The 22,600-nt window shown below is 41.4% G+C and overlaps 1 protein-coding gene across 9 annotated transcripts in view; it reads left to right on the top strand.

Moving 5' to 3' along the window:
• CPEB3 (cytoplasmic polyadenylation element binding protein 3) overlaps window positions 1–21,208 on the top strand; it is a 239,746-nt gene extending 218,538 nt beyond the window's left edge. For all 9 annotated transcript variants that reach the window (XM_054436210.1, XM_054436208.2, XM_054436207.1 and 6 more), the window contains one exon: window positions 17,394–21,208. In XM_054436210.1, the coding sequence (XP_054292185.1) occupies window positions 17,394–17,621 (228 nt within the window). In that variant the 3' untranslated portion in view covers window positions 17,622–21,208. The remainder of the gene's footprint in view (window positions 1–17,393) is intronic.
• The last annotated feature ends 1,392 nt before the right edge of the window (window positions 21,209–22,600 follow it).

Here is a 22,600-nt window from a genome sequence, read left to right as displayed (position 1 = left end):
TGATATTCCCTTTAATATTTGTAATTCATTATTTTTTGATTCTTTGAGATTATCTGTCACATCTAAAATGTCTCCATATAAGAAGGAAAAATCGTTGTTGAAATCAGTATACCATTGACAAAGTGTTCCCGTGACTCTATTTTAGCTTCATGTTGGGAACCAGAGCGACTTTTAGTTTGCCAATTTTGGACTTTCTAATACTTTTTAAGAACATTGTAGCTGGCACAGTGGCTCATGCCTGTAATCCCAGCACTTTGGGAGGCCGAGGCGGGTGGATCATTTGAGGTCAGGAGTTCGAGACCAGCCTGGCCAACATGGTGAAACCCCATCTCTACTAAAAATACAAAAATTAGCCGGACGGTAGTGGTACGTGCCTGTAATGCTAACTACTCAGGAAGCTAAGGCAGGAGAATCACTTGAGCCTGGGAGGCGGAGGTTGCAGTGAGCCGAGATCACACCATTGCACTCCAGCCTGGGTGACAGAGTGAGACCCTGTCTCAAAAAAGGCATTGTGATAGCTAAGCACAAAATATTTGCTTTGAGTAGCATGTTCTTTAGAATAGTCAATTTTTTATTTAATGACCTTTTATCCATTGTACCATTCTTTGCAAGTACCTTAAGTACTTAATATATTTAATCTTTTTTTTTCTCTCTCTCTCTGTTTAGTTGACACATGTTGGGCATTTACTAGACTACCAAAGGCTGTATATTTTTAGCCTACATGAAGATTAATATGACCCATATTTCCGTTAGGAACCATACTAACAGAAATGCTGATAATACTGTACTTTGTTCCTGACCACAGCGGGAATATATACAGTGGCTCAATAGCAAAAGAAGTAAGGATGAGATGACCTGTTCTCAGACTATTTCTACTCCTATCCTTAGTTGGGATTCATACAACCCAGCCTTTATCTTACTGCTCTCAGTGGTCCCTGCCTGACCTGGCTTGAAAGCTTCCTAGCTGTGTCTATAGCTATGTTTGACTTGACCCTAGAGGAAGCAACACTCAGAAGTGAGTTCAAATATCATCTGAACTAATCCTACCTGGGCTTATTTTGAAGTACTAGGAGTCTCAGAGCCCTTGACTAGAAATAGTTTTTTAAAGGGAGTTTGGGTTATCTAAAGGAAGGTAAAGATCTTTGAATGGAATAGAACCTTTTGTCCAGGTTCTCCTTCTAAGTCCTGACTTCTGACTCTCCTGTCCTTCTCTGTTCTTTCATGTCTCCTCCCTTGGACTTGTGATAATTTTTAATATGAAAACTCTTTACAGTGATTTAAATATTCATGTTTCTTGCTCATAGTTGAGTGTAGAGCTTGTTTATGAGATAAAGAATTGGAAAAAAGTCCATTGCCTTTTTTCTAAATACTTATCTCAGTAGAACATTCAGATTCAACTCTAGAAGTCAGGTGTTAGAAGTAAGTTAGCAGTCTTTTGGTGAGTGCTTATTCCTACTTGTTCAAGCCCCTCATAGGCTAGGGGAAACAGAGGCCCGTGAGGTTGTGGTATAGCCAGGGTGCTCTGCATCTCTATACCCTGAGGGGGTGATACCATCATAGTTATGCATTTCACATTTTTAATGATTTTCTTGCCCTTTGTTCACCATATGACACTAGCACTTGGTTTTGGACTGATTTATACCCATACCTCCAGCCCCATTTCCAAGCAGCATAGCAGGAAACCAGACTGTGCCAGATACCATCAGCCCACCCTTCTGTGTTTCATGAAAACATTATCTTAAGGCTAAACAGAGCAGCCCTCATAGAACTCTTTGCACTCCATAAACATATGGCAGAGGCATTGACACAGAAGCCCTGCTATGGGAAAATAAGTAAGTTCTTAAACTGTGGGAAGGGCACAAAGGTAATTTTAAAATCTTTCATAACCCTAGCACTTGAGAATGTGAAAAATGGTAAGTCTCATCCTTTGTAAGGTAAAAACAAAATAAAATCCCAATTGTTTCCCCTCTGATTTTTAAAAATCTACCCTAGATTGCTTCTAAAATTAATAACTGTGGATTTGCTATATCTGAGAGTTTTGGATAACTTTGCTGGTGTGGAAAAGCTGTTTTCACATTGCCACTTTAATTTTATCTATTTTTATTTATTTATTTTTTCGAGATGGAGTTTTGCTCTTGTTGCCCAGGCTGGAGTGCAATGGCGTGATCTTGGCTCACCGCAACCTCCGCCTCCCAGGTTCAAGCAATTCTCCTGCCTCAGCCTCCTGAGTAGCTGGGATTACAGGCACGTGCCACCACACCCAGCTAATTTTGTATTTTTAGTAGAGACAGGGTTTCTCCGTGTTGGTCAGGCTGGTCTCGAACTCCTGACCTCAGGTGATCCGCCTGCCTTGGCCTCCCAAAGTGCAGAGATTACAGGCATGCATCACTGTGCCCAGCCTGCCACTTTAATTTTCTTTCTTTTTTTTATTTCTTTGAGACAGAGTTTCGCTCTTGTTGCCCAGGCTGGAGTGCAGTGGCGCTATCTTGGCTCACTGCAACCTCTGCCTCCCAGATTCAAGAGATTCTCCTGCCTCAGCCTCCCAAGTAGCTGGGACTACAGGCATGCGCCACCATGCCTGGCTAATTTTGTATTTTTATTAGAGACGGGGTTTCTCCATGTTGGTCAGGCTGGTCTCGAACTCCTGACCTCAGGTGATCCACCCACCTCGGCCTCTCAAAGTGCTGGGATTACAGGCGTGAGCCACTGTGCCTGGCCGCCACTTTAATTTTCTAGGCATCTGTCATCTGCTTTCTAAACAACAGCATTCCAGCTCATAGTTGAAAAACTAAAAATTTATTTTTATTTATTTTTTGAGATGGAGTCTCAGCTGTGTCACCCAGGCTGGAGTGCAGTGGCGTGATCTCGACTCACTGCAACCTCCGCCTCCCAGGTTCAAGCAATTCTCCTGCCTCAGCCTCCCAAGTAGCTGGGATTACAGGCACCTACCATCATGCCCGGCTAATGTTTTTTGTATTTTTAGTATAGATGGGGTTTCAACATGTTGGCCAGGCTGGTTTCTAACTACTGACTTCAAGTGATCCGCCCGCTTTGGCCTCCCAAAGTGCTAGAATTACAGGTGTGAGCTATCGCACCCAGCCAAAATTTATGTTTAGACATTCTTTGTATTGTCTGCTGGTGGAGGCCCTGCTTTAGCAACCAGAAAGACACCATATTTAGTGGGAATATTAATGAGGTTACTGTGGTTTTTAGGCCTGGCTAGATGTACTGTATGACACATGCCAAGAAGATTATGATCACATTATGTTTAAAACCTTTTAGCACACCAAATAAATGGGCTTTCCAAGAAGCTGTGTTGCTCCAGATGTTAGGAAATGGCCTAAGTCAGCCAGGGCCCTTTCATGGGGTGCCCAGGTTAACGTTAAGGCCAGATCTGAAAACAGGGACACTTATACTCAACCCTTAATTTTATTTATTTACTTATTTATTTATCTATCTGTCTATCTATTTATTTTTGGAGATGCTGTTCAGGCTAGACTTGAACTCCTGGGCTCAAGTGCATCAGCCTCCCAAGTAGCTGGGATTACAGGCACACCTCACCATACCCAGCCCAACCCTTAATTTTTTAAACATTTTTCCGTTAAATAGTTCTAAAACCAAGTTTTTAGTGCTGCTCTTTTCCTAGCCATTGCATAGTATATTTTTTAAAAAGGAGAACTTCGATACATTATTACTGATCTCTGCTTGATTTGACTCTAAAGAGTCATAGTTTCGGGATTTTGGCTGAGCTGACTTTTTTTTTTTTTTTGAGACGAGGTCTCACTCTGTCACCCAGTTTAGAGTGCAGTGGTGCAGTCTTAGCTCACAGCAACTCCTGCCTTCCAGACTCAAGTGATTCTCCCACCTCAGCCTCCCAAGTAGCTGGAACCACAAGAGTGCACCACCACGCCTGGCCAATTTTTTGTGTTTTTGTTAGAGATGGGGTCTCAGCATGTTGCCCAGGCTGGTCTCGAACTCCTGAGCTCAAATGATCTCTGCGCCTCGGCCTCCCAATGTGCTGGGATTATAGGTGTGACCCACTGCACCTGGCTGAGCTGACTTTTTAAAGGACAGGCAAAACCCAGGTGTGAGTTCAAAGTATGACTTGAACTGATTCTAAATGGGCTCATGTTAAAGCACTGAGTCCCAGATGTACTATTTAAATGAAGCTATTGTAGTTTAAATGTAATTTATTAAACTTATTTGAGGTGCTATGTTCCCTTAGATTTTCTCAGACCTCAGGAATGTGTCTAAAAAAAACCAGTGAACTGGGGTTGAAATTTTCCTCTATTGGTCAGAAATAATACTCATTTTAGAAATGCTCTTTAGCCAGGTGTGGTGGCTCATGCCTGTAATCCTAGCACTTTGGGAGGCCAAAGCAGGCAGATCACTTGAGGCCAGGAGTTCAAGAACAGCCTGGCCAACATGGTGAAACCCCATCTCTACTAAAAATACAAAAATTAGCCAGGCATGGTGGCACATGCCTGTAATTCCAGCTACTTGGGAGGCTGAGGCACGAGAATCACTTGAATCCAGGAGATGGAGGTTGCAGTGAGCCAAGATCACGCCACTGCACTCCAGCCTGGGTGACAGAGCGAGTGACCCTGTCTCAAAAGTAAAATTAAAAATTAAAAAGTAAAGAAATGCTCTTCTCTTGATTGAGTCATATATTTGCAACCTTCTTAACTAATACATTGATTACCCAATATGGGGGACATTATCATGGCAGTGAGCTCTGGTTTATCTTGTGTCTAGACTTAGCTCTGTTGTGTTGCCTTTAACAATTGAAAATGTTGTGTCAACAGCTTGCTTATGTTATCAGTTGATTTCTCACTTCTCTTTATCATTGATAACTACTTTGTATGGTCTGATTTCTCAAAGTAACCTAGTGAGTTAAAAAAGAAAAGCTCAAAGAAACTAAATTCCTCATTACTGAGGTATACCTCTTTAATGAATATAATTCGTTCATTCCTAAGAGCTATCAGAGTATTTCTGAAACACACGGTATATTGAGCTCACACGAAACAGTGACCACGGGGCAGCCTCTAGTTGGATGGAGTTTCTACTTCTGATCCTGGAAATGCTGTGGATGTCTATGGCCATATTATAAATGTCTCTATTGTGAATCATGGCCTCCTTTCAGCCAGCATAGTGTAGAATCTCCAAGTGAGTCAGGTCCTTCTGACAATGTCATGTCCTTCTAAAGTGAGGTGCTCAAAATGGAAAGCCAGAGTTGAGGTTTCTTACCCAGAGTACAGCTGGCTATTCCTTTCAGTGGTCTGAATATTTTGCCTCTGTTGTTAAAGCCTGACAATGCAATGGCCCCTTGTAGCATTTGACCTAAATCTCTGGGTAGTCTGGAGAGAGACAGAAGGTACTCACTCAAGTCCCTGTGTCCAGTAGTTTATCCCAACAATGTGATTATGAGAGCCTCTCCTTTGAAGCCAGAAGAGGAACCCAACCTCAGAGCTAATGTTTTCCATTCAAGTAGCCCCCATACTACTTCTCACCTACTCTATTTTCTGGGTTCTCTGAAATCACCACCTGGAGCCAGTATTCTCTGGCTTGACCTCTGTTTGCTAGATTTTTCTTAAGCACAGAGGTGCTCATGTCATTATCTCTTTCCTCTGATATAGTATGGCAACTCTACACATCTCTTCTGCCCTTCACACCCATGACCTCCAGTTGATTGTTTTCCTTCTTATGACCTGCAACAGATCCTTAGATTAGGTTTGTTCTTTTGTCAGCCTCTTCATATTCCTGATTCTTTGAGTTAAAGCCTTGCTTGATGTGCTGCTTAACTACATCTTCTTTACACTTTGACTTACCAATTTTTTGCCAATTTTTTTCTTTCTTTCTTTTTTTGACCCAATACTACACTTTGGCTGTGTGCTGCCAATTTTTCTGAGTAGATACCAGCCTTAGATTTATTCCTATTAAATTATATCGCTTCACTTTGCTTCTTTTTCCAGCTTGTCTACTTTGATTCTGTTATCTGAAATCCTTGCTTCTACTTGCCTTCTAGTCACCCATAAGCATGCTTTACGTGCCTTAGGATAACTAGATATCTGACTGATTTTTTTTTTTTTTTTGATACTGAGTCTCGGTCTGTCACCAGGCTGGAGTGCAGTGGCGTGATCTTGGCTCACTGCAACCTCTGCCTCCCGGATTCAAGCTATTCTCCTGCCTCAGTCTCCCAAGTAGCTGAGACTACAGGTGCACGCCACCACACCTGGCTAATTTTTGTATTTTTAGTAGAGACAGGGGTTTCACCATGTTGGCCAGGATGGTCTCGATCTCTTGACCTCATGATCTGCCCACCTTGGCCTCCCAAAGTGCTGGGATTACAGGCGTGAGTCACCGGGTCCGGCCGGTGTCTGACTGATTTATTTGATTGTTCCCACCACCAAAGACAGACTGTAACAGAGGCCAGTCTTTGGCTGTCCTTAATAGAACTTTTAGTACATAACTCAAACTTAGCCTGACCTTGGCCAATGCCTCCTTTCTATTACTACAACTTTTGAGGTCTGAGAAGGAATTCTGCACCTGCGAATAGTTTGTGGTCTCCCCAGTGTCTATTCTCTGCCGCTAAGAGTTGTTTAGCCATTGCTTTATTTACTTCAGGAGGTCAGTTTTTTGAGTAATAACAAAATGACTGCAGACGGAAATATTTTCTCTAGCTTGTTAGAAACAAAACAATTAAGCATTGAGATCAGTTTGTTAAAAAGTATGGCTTTCTCTTTGTCTGTAGCATTCTAACTATATTATTCCCTTTACCATCTTCTCTAGCCACTCATTAAGGCTCCATATCAATCCATCTTATCCTTAGTGGTTACAAGCTCATCAGTAAATTACATGTATTCTTCAGCACTTTGGGTATAGTCATCTCCATTAGGCTTATGAGTAGGAATCTAAGTGTCTCTCCGTAGGTAGGTCTCATCTCCTTTGCCTGCAAGGCCCTTTGAAACAGAGGTTCAGCTTAACGATGTGATCAGATTTGCATGGGACTCTAGTATTTGAGCTTTAATGGTATTAGATCAGTAACGTGATCCCACCAGACTGGTATGTCCAAAGTGTCATAGGTTAATGATATTCCAAGTAATTGTAGTGGTTAACAGATAAGCCAGTTTTTATTTTGTTATATATTTGTTTGTTGGGAAAAATAGAGTTAATTTGGATAATCTACTAAAATATTAGGTAATAGTATAGATGGCACTGGGATATGGCAAAAACCACAAATGGTTTGGGAATGCTTTTCAGAAACTCTTTTATAGAGCATAAGTTATTTTAGGAAAGAACTTTGTATTGGTCTACAATTCATTTCAGTTTTAATAAGGTGACTGACAAGAAACAGGCACTCCATAAATACTAGTCATGTGGGTGAATCCACTTGACCCAAAATAATCACCTTTTAGTACGAGCCAACCTAAACACCCATATCCTTCATGCAGCTACTTCTCTTTTGTTTTTTTGTTTGTTTGTTTTTGGTTCCTTATGTGCTTTTATTCTTTAACTATTTATTTATTTTTATTTTTTATTTTTGTTGGTAATTGTAGCTGGGATTATAGGTGTGTGCCACCATGCCTGGCTAATTTTTTTTTTTTTTTTTGAGACAGGGTCTCACTCTGTCGCTCAGGCTGGAGTGCAGTGGTGTGATCTCGGCTCACTGCAGCCTCCGCTTCCCAGGTCCAAGTGATTTTCTTGCCTCACTCAGCCTCTGGAATAGCTGGGATTACAGGCACCACCACCACACCTGGCTAATTTTTGTATTTTCAGTAGAGATTGGGTTTCACCATGTTAACCAGACTGGTCTCAAACTCCTGACCTCAAGTGATCCAACCGCTTCCGCTTCCCAAAGTGTTGGAGTTACAGATGTGCACCACTGTGCCAAGCCATATTTTTATACATAGTGGGTGTAGATAGTAGATATTTTGATATAGGTATGCAATGTGAAACAAGCATATCATAGAGAATGAGGTATCCATCCCCTCAAACATTCATCCTTTGACTTACAAACAATCCAATTACACTCCTTATTTTAATATACAATTAAGTTATTATTGACTACAGTCACCCTGTTGTGATATCAAATAGTAGGTCTCATTCATTCTTTCTGATTTTTTTGTACCCATTAACCATCTCCATCTCCTGCCCCACCATAGCTCCCCACTACGTTTCCCAGCCTATCCTTCTACTCTCTATGTACATGAGTTCAATTGTTTTGATTTTTAGATCCCACAAATAAGTGAGAACATGTGATGTTTGTTTTTCTGTGTCTGGCTTATTTCACTTAACATAGTGATCTCCAGTTCTATCCATGTTGTTGCAAATGGCTGGATCTTATTCTTTTTTATGGCTGAATGGAACTCCATTGTATATATGTTCCACCTTTGCTTTATCTATTCATATTTTTTTTTTTGAGACAGAATTTCACTCTTTTCACCCAGGCTGGAGTGCAGTGGCGCCATCTTGGCTCACTGCAACCTCCGCCTCCTGGGTTCAAGTGATTCTTCTGCCTCAGTGTCTCGGGTAGCTGGGATTACAGACACCCGCCACCACACCCAGCTAATTTTTGTATTTTTAGTAGAGACTGGGTTTTACTGTGTTGTCTAGGCTGATCTTGAACTCCTGACCTCAAGTGATCTGCTTGCCCTGGCCCCCCAAAGTGCTGGGATGACAGGTGTGAGCCATCGTACCCGGCCCATTCATCTGTTGATGGACACTTAGGTTGCTTCCAAATTTTAGCTATTGTGAACAGTGTTGCAACAAACATGGGAGTGTAGATATCTCTTTGATAGACTGATGTCCTTTCTTTTGGGTATATACCCAGCAATGGGATTGCTGGATCATATGGTAGCTCAATTTTTACTTTTCTAAGGAAACTCCAAACTGTTCTCTGTGGTGGTTGTACCAATTTTCATTCCAACCAACAGTGTACAAGGGTTCCCTTTTCTCTACATCCTTACCAGCATTTGCTATTGCCTGTCTTTTGGATATAAACCATTTTAACTGAGGTGAGATGGTATCTCATTGTGGTTTTGATTTGCATTGCCCTGATGATCAGTGATGTTGAGCACCTTTTCATATTCCATTTGCCATCTGTATGTCTTCTTTTGAGAAATGTCTGTTCAAATCTTTTGCCCATATCTGATTGGATTATTAGATTTTTTTCCTATAGAGTTGTTTGAGCTCCTTACATATTCTGGTTATGAATCCCTTGTCAGATGGGTAGTTTGCAAATATTTTCTCCCATTCAGTGGGTTGTCTCTTTGTTGATTTTATCCTTTGCTGTGCAGAAGTTTTTTAACTTGATGTGATCCTATTTTTCCATTTTTGCTTTGGTTGTCTGTTTGTTGGGGGGTATTGCTCAAGAAATTTTTGCCAAGACCAGTGTCCTAAAGATTTTTCCCAGTGTTTTCCTTTAGTAGCTTCATAGTTTGAGGTTTTAGATTTAAGATTTTAATCTATTTTGATTTATATATATATTTTTTAGACAAGGTCTTGCTCTGTCACCCAGGCTAGAGTGTGGTGGCATGATCTTGGCTCACTGCAACCTCCACCTCCTGGATTCTCATGCCTCAGTCTCCCAAGTAGCTGGGGTTACAGGTGTGCGCCACCACGCCTGGCTAATTTTTTTATATTTTTGGTAGAGACGGGGTTTCACCATGTTGACCAGGCTGGTCTCAAATTCCTGACCTCAAGTGATTCACCCACCTCGGCCTCCCAAAGTGCTAGGATTACAGGAGTGAGCCACCACACCCAGCCGAGGGTTTTTGTCATGAAGGGATTTTGAATTTTATCAAATACTTTTTCTGCATCAATTAAAATGATAATATGGTTTTTATCCTCCATTCTGTTGATATGATTGACTGATTTTTTTTTTTTTTTTTGAGGAGTCTCGTTCTGTCACCAGGCTGGATTACAGTGGCGCCATCTTGGCTCACTGCAACCTCCGCCTCCCGGGTTCAACTGATTCTCCTGCCTCAGCCTCCCCAGTAGCTGGGATTACAGGTGCATGCCACTATGCCCAGCTAATTTTTGTATTTTTAGTAGAGACAGGGTTTCACCATGTGGGTCAGGCTGGTCTCAAGTTCCTGACCTTGTGATTTCTGATTTTATTTATTTGAATCTTTTCTTTTTCTTAGTCTGGCTAAAAGTTTGTCAGTTTTGTTTAACTTTTCTATTGTCTTTTTCATTTCAATTGCATTTTATTTCTGCTCTGATCTTTATTATTTCTTCTATTAATTTTGGGTTTTGTTCTCCCTTGTGTTTCTAGTTAAGTTTCATCATTAGATTATTTGAAGTTTTTCCTCCTTTTTGATGTAGGCTTACACTATAAACTTTCCTCTTAGTACTGCTTTTGCTGTATCCATAGATTTTGGTATGTTGTGTTTTCATTATCATTTGTTTCAAGAAAATTTTCAGTTTCCTTCTTGATTTCTTCATTGACCCACTGGTCATTCAGGAGCATATTGCTTAATTTCCATGTATTTGTTTTTTCTTTGTGTGTGTGTTTTTTTTTTTTTTTTTTGACAGAGTTTCACTTTTGTCGCCCAGGCCGGAGTGCAATGGCACGATATCTCGGCTCACTGTAACCTCCACCTCCCAAGTTCAAGCGATTCTCCTGCCTCAGCTTCCCAAGTAGCTGGGATTACAGGCATGTGCCACCATGCCTGGCTAATTTTGTATTTTTAGTAGAGACGGGGTTTCACCATGTTAGTCAGGCTGGTCTCAAACTCCTGACCTCAAGTGATCCACCTGCCTTGGCCTCCCAAAGTGCTGGGATTACAGGTGTGAGCCACTGTGCCCTGCCCATGTATTTGTATAGTTTCCAAAATTCCTCTTGTTATTAATTTCCAGTTTTATTCCATTGTGGTTACAGAAGATGCTTGATATTATTTCAATTTTTTTGAATGTTTTAAGACTTACTTTGTGACCTAACATATGATCTATCCTTGAGGATGATCCATGTGCTGAGGAAAAGAATGTGTATTCTGTAGCTTTTGGATGAAATGTTCTATAAATATCTATTAGATCCCTTTGTTCAGTAGTGTAGATTAAATCTGCATCTTTCATCAATAAAGATGTGTCTTTATTGATTTTTGGTCTAGAAGATCTAGCCAGTGATGAAAGTAGGGTGTTGAAGTCTCCAGCTATTATTGTATTGGGGCCTATCTTTCTCTTTAGCACTAATATTTACCTTCTATACCTGGGTGCTCCAGTGTTGGGTGTATATATATATAATTAATTTATATATATGTATATATGTATGTATGTATGTATTTTTGAGATGGAGTCTTGTTCTGTCGCCCAGGCTGGAGTGCAGTGGCGCGATCTCAGCTTACTGCAACCTCCACCTCTGGGGTTTAAGTAATTTTCCTGCCTCAGCTTCCTGGGTAGCTGGGATTACAGGTACCTGCCACCATGCCTGCTAATTTTTTTTTGTATTTTTTAGTAGAGACGGGGTTTTGCCATGTTGGCCAGGCTAGTCTCATACTCCTGACCTCAGGTGATCCACCCACCTTGGCCTCCCAAAGTGCAGGGATTACAGGCATGAGCCACTGTGCCTGGCCCGAATATATATTTAAAATTGCGATATCCTCTTGTTGAATTGACCCCTTTATCATATATAGTGAACTTTGTCTCTTCTTTGAGTTTCCTCAGCACAACTATTTTGAATTCTCTATCTGAAAGGTCACATATCTCTGTTTCTCCAGGATTGGTCCCTGGTGCCTTATTTAGTTTATTTGGTGAGGTCATGTTTTCCTGGATGGTGTTGATGCTAGTAGATGTTCTTTGGTGTCTGGGCATTGAAGAATTAGGTATTTATTGTAGTCTTCACTGTCTGGGCTTATTTATACCTGTCCTTCTTGGGAAGGTTTTCCAGATATGTGAAAGGACTTAGGTGTTGTATTCTAAGCTGTTTCTGCTTTAGGGGTCACCCATGCCCAGTAATGCTGTGGTTCCTGCAGACTCATAGAGGTGCTGCCTTGATGGTCTTGGACAAGATCTGGGAGAATTCTCTGCATTACCAGGCAGAGATTCTTGTTCTCTTCCCTTACTTTCTCCCAAACTAACAGTCTCTCTGTTCTCAGCCACCTAAAGCTGGGGGTGGAGTGACACAAGCACCCCTGTGGCCACCACCACTCTGACTGTGCTGTGTCTGACCTGAAGCCAGCACAGTACTGGCTTTTGCCTAAGGCCTGCCATAACCACTCCCTGGTTACTGCCTGTGTTCGCTCAGGGCCCTGGGGCGCTACTATCAGCAGGTCGCAAAGCCAGCCAGGCTTGTGGCTTTCCCTTTAGGGCAGCGAGGTTCCCCAAGCCCCTGGGCAGACTCAGAGGTGCTCTCCGGGCATCATGTACTAAAGTGGAAAACCTTAGAAGTCTACCTGGTATTCTATTGTATTGTGACCGAGCTGGCACTCAAACCACAATTGCAGTCTTTCCCATTCTTCCCTCCCCTTTCCAAAGGCAGAGGAGTCTCACTTTTCAGCCACCGCCACCCCAAGCCATCAGAAGTACTGCCAGGCCGTTAAGGCCCTAGGGCTGTTAAGTCAGCTCATGGTAAACACTGCCTGGCCTGCAACCCATCTTTCAGGACACTGGGCTCCCCTCTGGCCCAGGGCAGGTCCAGAAATGCCATTCAAGAGTCAAGTCCTAGAGCTGGGGACCCCAGGAGCCTGCCCAGTGCTCTACCCAACTGTGGCCGTACTGGTACCTGAAGCCAGCAAGTCTCAGAGGCTCACCCAAGGTCCTGGGTGTCACTGCTGGCTATTCAGGGCCCAAGGGCTCTTCAGCTAGCAGGTAATGAATGCTGCCAGGACTGGGTCCTTCCTTCAAGGCAGTGGGTTCCCTTCTGGCCCAAGGTGTGTCTAGAAATGTCACCTGGGAGGTAGGGCCTGGAAAAGGGACTTCACAATTCTGACTGAGGCCTATCCTTCTGTGGCTGAGCTGGTATCCAAGATGCAAGACGAAGCTCTTCCCACTTTTCCCTCTCCTCTCCTCAAACTGAAGGAAGAGATCTCTTTCGGAGCCATGAGCTGTGCGGCCTGGGGTTAGGGCAGGGGTGATGCCCGCACTCCCTTGGCTGATGTCTCAGTAGGCCACGTGCCCCACGAATCCACTGTTTCTGGGCCTAGTTCAGCACTAGGACTTACCTAAGTGTTGCAGTCTTTATGGCCTAGACTGACATTCAAGTTGATTTAGAGACACAGAGCACTGTAGCCCATGGTGGCGAGGTTTGGGGGAACTCAAGTTCCCACTGCTGGAATTGGAGATTCCCCTCAGGCTTGGGCTGGTTTAAATGCGTGGTGATTCGGGACTATTTTTCTGACTCTTCAGTGCTTCTTTCAGCAATATGAAGATAAAGCCAAGTACTACGAGGGCCTACCTGATTTTTGGCTCTTCTAAAGGTGTTTTTTTCTGTGTAGATAGTTATTAACTTCCTGTTCTTGTGGGGCACGGGTCTGGTGGAGGTTGATGGGTGGAGACTTCTATTCTTCCATCTTGCTCTGCCTGTCTTCTGTTGATTTCAATCCAGAAATACTGTTTGACTGTTGCTGTTTGAGAGGTTGTAGTAGCTAACTTGCACATCTGTGTTTGTGGATCATCGTGGTGTGTGTCTTGTCTTTGGGCAAGCCTCTGCTCTTCAGACAACACCTCATAAACAGGTGCAGGAGCAGCTCTGCAGGGACAGCACTCTCACTCATCTGGAAGACTGCCCTCTGGAAGCTTTCAGGAAAGGCCCCTGAGAGCACAGTCACAATCCAAAAGCCACGTTCTTTGTTTATTTTTATTATTATTTTATATTATATATAAAAATATATGTATTTTTGAGACAGAGTCTCACTGTGTCACCCAGGCTGGAGTACAATGACACAATCTTGGCTCACTGCAGCTTCTATCTCTTGGGCTCAAGGGATCTTCCCGCCTCAGCCTCCCAAGTAGCTGGGACTACAGGTGCATACCACTACACATGGCTAATTTTTTTGTTGTTGTTGCCCAGGCTAGTCTCAAACTCCTGGGCTCAAAGGATCCTCCTGCCTCACCCTTCCAAGGTGTTGGGATTACAGGCATGAGCCACTGCACCCAGCCTATTTTTTTTCACCATATTAAGAGTCATATCTATTGGCATTTAATGTTCAGCTCTTCACAAACTTGATTTTTCTAGCTTTCTAGGCAAAATGAAAATGATGGGAAATTGCAAACTTAAAAGAGGTGTTTGGAAGGTGTTTTAGATATGATAGCAGACCACCAGATTTTGAAGGGGGCCGGCAGAAAATGTGAAAACTCTCTACTGCATTGTATTACTTGGCATTCCTTATGAAGAATGTTCGTAATGTCTCCTGCTTAAGAGGGGGTGGGGGAGTAGTACATTTTAGCAAGATTTTCATCAAAAAACATCAACATTCAAGATATTTTGGCACCAAAAAGGAGAAGTGCCTGGTTTCTGGAATAATAACTTGAGGTATATGTTATTCCCTAAGAAAGGCATCACTCTGTGCCTCTGGCCTCGAGGCAGTTATGAAAACCTTCATGACACATCTGAAGTACTATGTAGACTAGATCCCTCAAAACCCTTCAGCCAGTAAGGAGCATTGTTACCAAGCTTAGTTGGAAGCCCAAATAGACAGAAGGTGCTGTTTTATTAATACTGCATTTTCAAATATCAGCACAAATGTATTACATGACCTTACATATGTTTGTTCAGCATTTTACAGCTTGCAGTAGGTATTTGTATCCATCATTCCACTTAGTCCTGATGTCCCTGTGTAATGGAAATCTTTTCTCATCAACTGATGGAGCACTAATTAAGTCTTTTTCATGGCTGCATGATATTCCATGGGAATAGATAACCCACATTTTATTCAAGTGTTTCCCTGTAGGTAGACATTTACTTTGTTTCTGATTTTTTGCCATTGTGGACAAGTCTTGCAATAGATATACTTTACATATGTCCTCACATCTGGTGGTTATATTTCCGAGCATTGGGATTACAGCAGGAACAATATCCAACTGTGGGATTCTTGGGTCGAAGGGTATACATATTTTTAATTTGAATAATTTGCTAGTTTGCTTTTCAAAAATGTTGTAGCAGGTCAGGTGTGGTGGCTCATGCCTGTAATCCCAGCACTCTGGGAGGCCAAGGCAGGTGGATCACCTGAGGTCAGGAATTTGAGACCAGCCTGGCCAACATGGTGAAACTCCATCTCTACTAAAAATATAAAAATTATGTTTGGGTGTGGTGATGGGCGCCTGTAATCCCAGCTACCTGGGAGGTGGAGGCAGGAGAATCGCTTGAACCTGGGAGGTGGAGGTTGCAGTGAGCTGAGATTGCACCATTGCACTCCAGCCTGGTCAACAAGAGTGAGACTCCGTCTCAAAAAAAAAAAAAGTTGTAGCAATTCATATTTCTATCAGCAAATGATGAGAAATAATTATCAGTCTTTTAAATGTTTGCCAGTCTGATGAGAATAAAATGGCCTCAATTTTTCTCCTGACTACAAGTAAATATGAACATCTTTTTTTTTTTTTTCTTTAAGAGCCAGGGAAACAGTGTGCTGCTCAGGCCAGGCTTGAACTCCTGGGCTCAAGTGATCCTCTCACCTCAGCCTCCTGAGTAGCTGGGGTTGCAGGTGCTTCCCACCACAACCAGCTAATACAAATATTTTTATGTGAATTGTCTGTGAATTCTTATGTGAATTATTCTCTATGCATTTCCCCATTGAGTTGTATATCTCCAAAGAAGATATACAAATGGACAACAAGCACGTGAAAAAAATGCTAAACATTGTCAGTCATTAGAAAAATGCATATCAAAACCACAATAAGATACTATTTCGACCAGGCATGGTGGCTCACACCTGTAATCCCAGCACTTTGGGAGGCTGAGGCAGGCAGATCACCTGAGGTCAGGAGTTTGAGACCAGCCTGGCTAACATGGTGAAACCCCGTTTCTACTAAAAATACAAAAAATAAGTCGAGTGTGCGGGACATGGTGGCTCACGCCTGTAATCCCAGCACTTTGGGAGGCCAAGGGAGGTGGATCCACGAGGTCAGGGGATCGAGACCATCCTGGCTAACACGGTGAAACCCGGTCTCTACTAAAAATACAAAAAATTAGCCAGGTGTGGTGGCGGGTGCCTGTAGTCCCAGCTACTCGGGAGGCTAAGGCAGGAGAATGGCGTGAACCCGGGAGGTGGAGCTTGCAGTGAGCCGAGATTGTGCCACTGCACTCCAGCCTGGGCGACAGAGCAAGACTCCATCTCAAAAAAAAAAAAAAAAGAAAAAAATTAGCCGAGCGTGGTGGCACACTCCTGTAATACCAGCTACTCGCGAGGCTGAGGCAGGAGAATCACTTGAACCTGGGAGGCGGAGGTTGCAGTGAGCCGAGTTCGCACCACTGCACTCAAGCCTGGTGACAGAGTGAGACTCCATCTCAAAAAATAATGATAATAATAATTTAAAAAATAATAATAAAGTTAATGATATTTCTTTTCTAAAGTTCTAGGAAAGGAAAGTGGGTGAGAACGTGGTAACTTTTTTCTTTTTTTGGTTTTCAGTCATGCAGCTTTGCTTCATTTAGATTTAAAAAGGTTCCCTAAAGGCCTATGATGAAAAGTTGTCTTCTATTGAAGTTTCCAGTGTTGAGGGGAGATTAAGGCAACAGAGAAAGTTCCAAAAATAAAAAAGCCCCAATTATTATAGTAGCTTCTTAACACTTCAGCTGTGAGTCCCTTTTCCTCTCCAGTCCATGGTATGCAATATTGGGGTGTTAGTCTCAGGGAGCTGTGTCATTATGACACTGAGTGCACAGCCTCACAGCAGCATCTCCCTTCAGCTCCTCCCATATTCATTGTGCCTCTTGCCCTCGGGCCTGGCTCCAGCCACAGCATCTCCCAAGGATGTGCCTGCCTCCTCCTGCTTATGGCCTTTGTCCTGGCTGCTTCCTCTCCCTGCAACGTTCTTCTTTGCCTGCATTGTCAGATGCTGCCCGGCTTTCAGGATTCAGCTCATGTGCTTTGACGTGCATAGCCCCTCTTAATCCTCCCCAGCACCCTTTGATGTAAACACTGTTATACGCATTTACAGATTACACAAGTGTGTGTGTGTAATGTGTTTATGTGTGTGTAAACATACCCATTTTACAGATACAGTGATAGAGCAAACAGAGGCACAGAGATTTTAAGAATTTGTCTAATATCACACAAGAAGTAAATCAAGGAGCTTATTCCAAAGCCCATGCTCTCAACTACCATCCAGTACCAGCAGAGTTGAAAGCAGCGTCTGATTGAGACATACCATGAAGCTATAGTGTAAACTCTCAAAAGCAAGACATGTGAGGAAGCTTTGCTAAACCATTTTTCTCTGTCTTTCCTCTTTGGGTCCAGGTTGAAGTAAAGCCATATGTGCTGGATGATCAGATGTGTGATGAGTGCCAGGGCACACGCTGTGGTGGGAAGTTTGCCCCGTTCTTCTGTGCCAACGTCACCTGTCTGCAGTATTACTGTGAATACTGCTGGGCGAGCATACATTCCCGAGCCGGGCGGGAGTTCCACAAACCGCTGGTGAAGGAGGGAGGCGACCGCCCTCGTCACGTCCCGTTCCGTTGGAGCTGAGCCACGGGCCGACCCAGCCACAAGTACTGGAGTAGATAACAAGGAGGGAAAAGAGAGGGCACTGCCTCAGGGCTTACAGTGTTCTGGAAATCTGTGCATTTGTTCTCGATTTTTAAAGAAGAATTGGGTCTTTTTATTATTATTATTATTATTATTATTATTATTATTTACAGTCATATTACTGAACTCAGTGTCCAGTATAATGCAGAATTGCAGAGTGTAGAATGGTACTGATTTGCACTTTGATTCACACCTTTGTCTGCTTGGTACCTTAATTTTTTATATCTGATTTGTCACTCGTGACAGTATGTAGACTGCCATTCTCATCAGCGGCCGTCAGGCTACTGTCTGTGATTCTTTTGTTTGTTGTTGTGGTGGTGTTGTTCTGATTGTTTTGAACTGGAGCATGCACTTATTTTCAGAAACTTAGAGAGTTGCCCCTAGGACAAGACTTACCAAAGGTAATACTCGTGAGTAGGTGGCAGATGTAGCAAAAACTTCACAACAATTCAGCAATCATTAGTTCGGGTCACTTAGAGTAAGGATAACCCTTCATGAAAATAAGCCTTTAGTTGCTCTCTATTTTGACTTGTAAGGATACCTCATAAGCTGGATCTTTTATTTTTCCTTCATGTTTGATTTTTGTTTTGCCGAGGATTTTGGTTAGATCTTTTAGTATTATGTAAATTTATGCTGCAATAGCTTTTGCTGCTATTAAAATGGTATTATTAATACCATAATACTCTATTCAGGCTAAGATATCGATTAAACACAAAAACCCAACAACACACTTTTGTGATTTTAGGGATAGAGTCAGCTGCCGAACGGAGATCAGAATAGACTTCAGAAAGCTTCGGTGGAAGGTCACTATTTCTGACTGCATGTTTACTTAATCAGGTTGCTGCATGCAATAAATTTTATATCCAATGTCTAGTATAAAACGTTCCCACAATGCACAAATTAAGAATCTATATAAGCTATAAAAATACTCATTTTTAAAAAAAAAGTTTTTTTCATTCGAAGAATTGGTAATTGACCGGAGGAAGGCATGCCTCAATAAATGGAATGCTTTGAATGGGAAGAGCCCATAACAGAATGACCTATATTACAACCGATATAAAACCTAGGTGTAGGATATTCTTCAAGCAAATTTGTGGATGGTAGATGAAGTACTTTGCGGTGCTCTGTTATATATTGTGCAATTTATTTTATATAGTAAAGTGATTATGTCTAACTGTGATCAAACTTAACTGTTTAAAGCCTCTGTCAGACATTAACGAACTTGACAGTTCATAACTGATATATTATAAACTAACACATGAGCTCTTAGTTACAATCTCTTAGTGCTTGCACCATTTTACATAGCTTCAGACCTTGTCCAGAAAACCAAAGAGCTCATCTTAGCTTACAAACACTAAGAATATATACAGGATATAGAGATAAGTTGTCAGATTGACAAACTAGGCACATTTTTAAGAAAGTTGTGTAATGGTGATGCTAAAGAAATGTCTGTACAGAATAAGATGGCCTGGGCAGAGTTGGTTGTCTGGGTGAGAAACTAACTACTTAATTCCCTGGATTTATCCTGTTAAGCTTGAGTAGAATGAAGGCCTGCTAGCACTATCGTGGTCTAGAATGAAGGCCTGCTAGCGCTAGCGTGGTCTAGAATGAAGGCCTGCTAGCACTAGTGTGGTCTAGAATGAAGGCCTGCTAGCACTAGCGTGGTCTAGAATGAAGGCCTGCTAGCACTAGTGTGGTCTAGAATGAAGGCCTGCTAGCACTAGTGTGGTCTAGAATGAAGGCCTGCTAGCACTAGTGTGGTCTAGAATGAAGGCCTGCTAGCACTAGTGTGGTCTAGAATGAAGGCCTGCTAGCACTAGTGTGGTCTAGAATGAAGGCCTGCTAGCACTAGTGTGGTCTAGAATGAAGGCCTGCTAGCACTAGTGTGGTCTAGAATGAAGGCCTGCTAGCACTAGTGTGGTCTAGAATGAAGGCCTGCTAGCACTAGCGTGGACATTTTTCTAGCATTCACCCTTGGGCTGCAGATAGTAATATATAAACACACACAATGATTGCAAGACTATGTAAATCTTTTTTTAATCTTCTTCCTATGTTTTGGAATTCTGGGGACAATCTGACTGGATATGACACTGCAGAATAGATTTAAGTTGCTGTGTTTTCTGTGCTGTGATGTCCTTGTACTGTCTTAAGTTAGTGTTGCTTGTTTTTGTTTTGTTCTCCCATGTTTAGTTGCAATTACTGGCTCTCAAGCTATAGTTTGTTTTCAAAAAGGAAAAACAAAATAGTTTTTTACTGGATTAAAAATGCTTATTTTAGAATCCTCCCCTTTTTGACGCTTTTTGGTAATAATTGCTTTTTTCCAGCCCAGGTGTGGTTTTGTTTGTTTTTTTTCTATGTTTGTGGGTTTTTTTTCACCTGTACAAGAAATTTTGTTATGCACTACTACTTTTTGTATTCTAGACAGTTTTCAAAAGTTGGCAGATTTTTTTTTTTTTTTTTAAGGAAAAAGGCATGCTTTCTGACTGACATGATCTTTTGCAATACCTCAATTTTGAAATATAGGAAAGAAAATGATATTTTCTAAGTAAGTTTATTCAGAAAAATATATATTAATTTAATTCTGCAAGAAAATGATTTAACAGATGGGTAACTTTATTTTTTTCATGCTTATTTGTGTTTTTTGAAAATGAAGAAGTTAGAGCTTTATAACTATAATATTAAAGATCATATCTAACCTACAGAAATCTACCTAATTATGTGAAAGAAGCAAAACTTTTTGAAGAAGCACCCCTCTTTCATGTATTAAAATAACACTGAGATTTTTTAAAAAGCTGGAAGATTGTACAGCATAAAGCTAAAGTGAAGGCAAAAAACATTGTCCTGAAGAATAGGTTACAAAAAATAAACTCCATTTGGTGCTGAAAGTTGTGAATAGATGGTGGAAACTACTTTCCCTTAATTTGTATATTTCTAATCAAGTGTTGATTGTGCGCGACTGACCAGGATTGTGAAAGAGTTCTTCTGTTTGTATTTTTTTAAAGAGAACTTTTTTAGTTTATTAAATTATAACATGTTCCCTTTTGTTTTGTAAATAAATGTGCCCCCAAGTTGTTAATGTTATATTAAAAGAGAGGGTCCTTCAAAAAAATTATTTTTTAAAACACAGAGGTGTTCTGACCTGCAACTTGACTGGGAAGCCCCTGGGTAACACAGGTCCTGCTGTGGCCTTTCCTTGGTGTGACACTTGAACTAGTCGATTTTTTGAAGGCTATAACCTAACCTCGACTATTTGTTGTTATGTGCAATACTGTTTGTACTGTTTGTATAAAAAATAGAAAAAAAAAGAAAAGAAAAAAGGCATAAATCTTTATTGCAGATTTATTTTCATTGCAAACTTTAGACATTGTGATTCACTGAAATCATTTTTCTACTGTCAAATATGTACCTTTTCTTCATGCTGGTATTTTTTCAATAGTAATGTAGCCTTTGTACTGAGACAAATTTTCATTGTTATTTTTAGAAAGATTTTTTGCTAAGAAAAAAATTAAACATATTTACATATTTTTCATTTTATTTTGTATTTTCTTTAAGGAGTGCTTTCTCAATCATTAATAGAGTTGTTTCTGGGAGGGACTTTCATATCTGGTCAATGTCATAATATTATTTTGTATTTTTATTGGAATAAATTAATTTTATGATGCTAATTCTTTAAAAGTTTATTTTTTTCATTTTCAGTTATTTTTGAAGCTAAAACCTTTGTAATATTGTTACTAAAGTGTCTAGTTTTTTGAAATGCAAAGCTTTATGTATTAACTTGCTGATGTGGTTTACAATAGTGTGACAACGATGAAAATGGTTGGTTATGTAAAGTGATTGGAAATGTAATGGATAATTGGGTAATAAACTGACAGAATGAGCAGAACATGTGAGATTTTGAGAAGCCTTTTCCTTTATCACAGTGGTTTAGTGTAAGACTAGGGATGTCACAGTGCAGTTCTCTAGGGATGTCATGGTGGATTTATACAACACCAGGTGCAGCCAAACCTGTGGCCCTGAGAATGAAGTCACCCAACCGAAATACCACTGGGTTTAAAATCTGGCTAAGTCAACAGAATGTTTCATTGCTTTTTCCCCTCTAAGTCTTCATTATGTCGTGTGTGTGTGTGTGTGTGTGTGTGTGTGTGAGAGAGAGAGAGAGAGAGAGAGAACCTGCCACCAACTGCTGTCCTTGTGTGAGACAGTGCCTTTCTCCCAGGCCGAATCTTTTATGTGCACTGACAGTGGTGATATCGGAGTCATACAGGAAGTTGCTAAGAGGACACCGCCTTTGTGATGTACTGCAGACCTCACCTGCAGGGTCTCACTCATGCTGCCTCCCTGTAAGGCTCAGTTGGTGGCACTGAGGAAGCACACTCGGATGTCACCACTGTCTGTGGACCCTGACTATGTGTCAGGTTGCATCTTCCTCCACACCCATGCCTGCTTCCTGTTCTGGTGCCCCTTGTTTGCCTTTCATTGTGGCAACTGTGTGCATGATCTGTCTGCCTTTCTGCTGCTGCTTTTTAACACCCTCCTCACCTGGAAGCTGGGCAGTTAAGGCACAGTCATTAACGTGTCATTGCAATAGCACCTACAGTCAAAGCAAAAACTACAACTGCAAAACTGGTGTTGCGTAAACAGAACAGCCAATGACTTGCTCCAGATAGATGATATGTTTCTGCTAGTGGTTGATGGCCTCTTTCAGCTCCATCGCTAAAGAGGCGAGGTTCATCAATAACTCAGAGAAACTTGTGTCCAGAGTTGGTCTTGGGTACGCTCTATGTATTCAGTTTTGTAAATAATATATAGATTAGATCAAGTTGTGATGTAAAATTTTAACTCAAATTGGGTACTACTGGTTGGAATTTTACATTAACTACAAATAAATGATTAGGAACAGAAGAAAAGAAATTGGAAAA

This window comes from Pongo pygmaeus, chromosome 8, assembly GCF_028885625.2.
Source record: "Pongo pygmaeus isolate AG05252 chromosome 8, NHGRI_mPonPyg2-v2.0_pri, whole genome shotgun sequence".
Taxonomy (NCBI): domain Eukaryota; kingdom Metazoa; phylum Chordata; class Mammalia; order Primates; family Hominidae; genus Pongo; species Pongo pygmaeus.
Note: the sequence above shows the minus strand (reverse complement) of the source record. Positions and strands in the feature narration are given on the sequence as shown.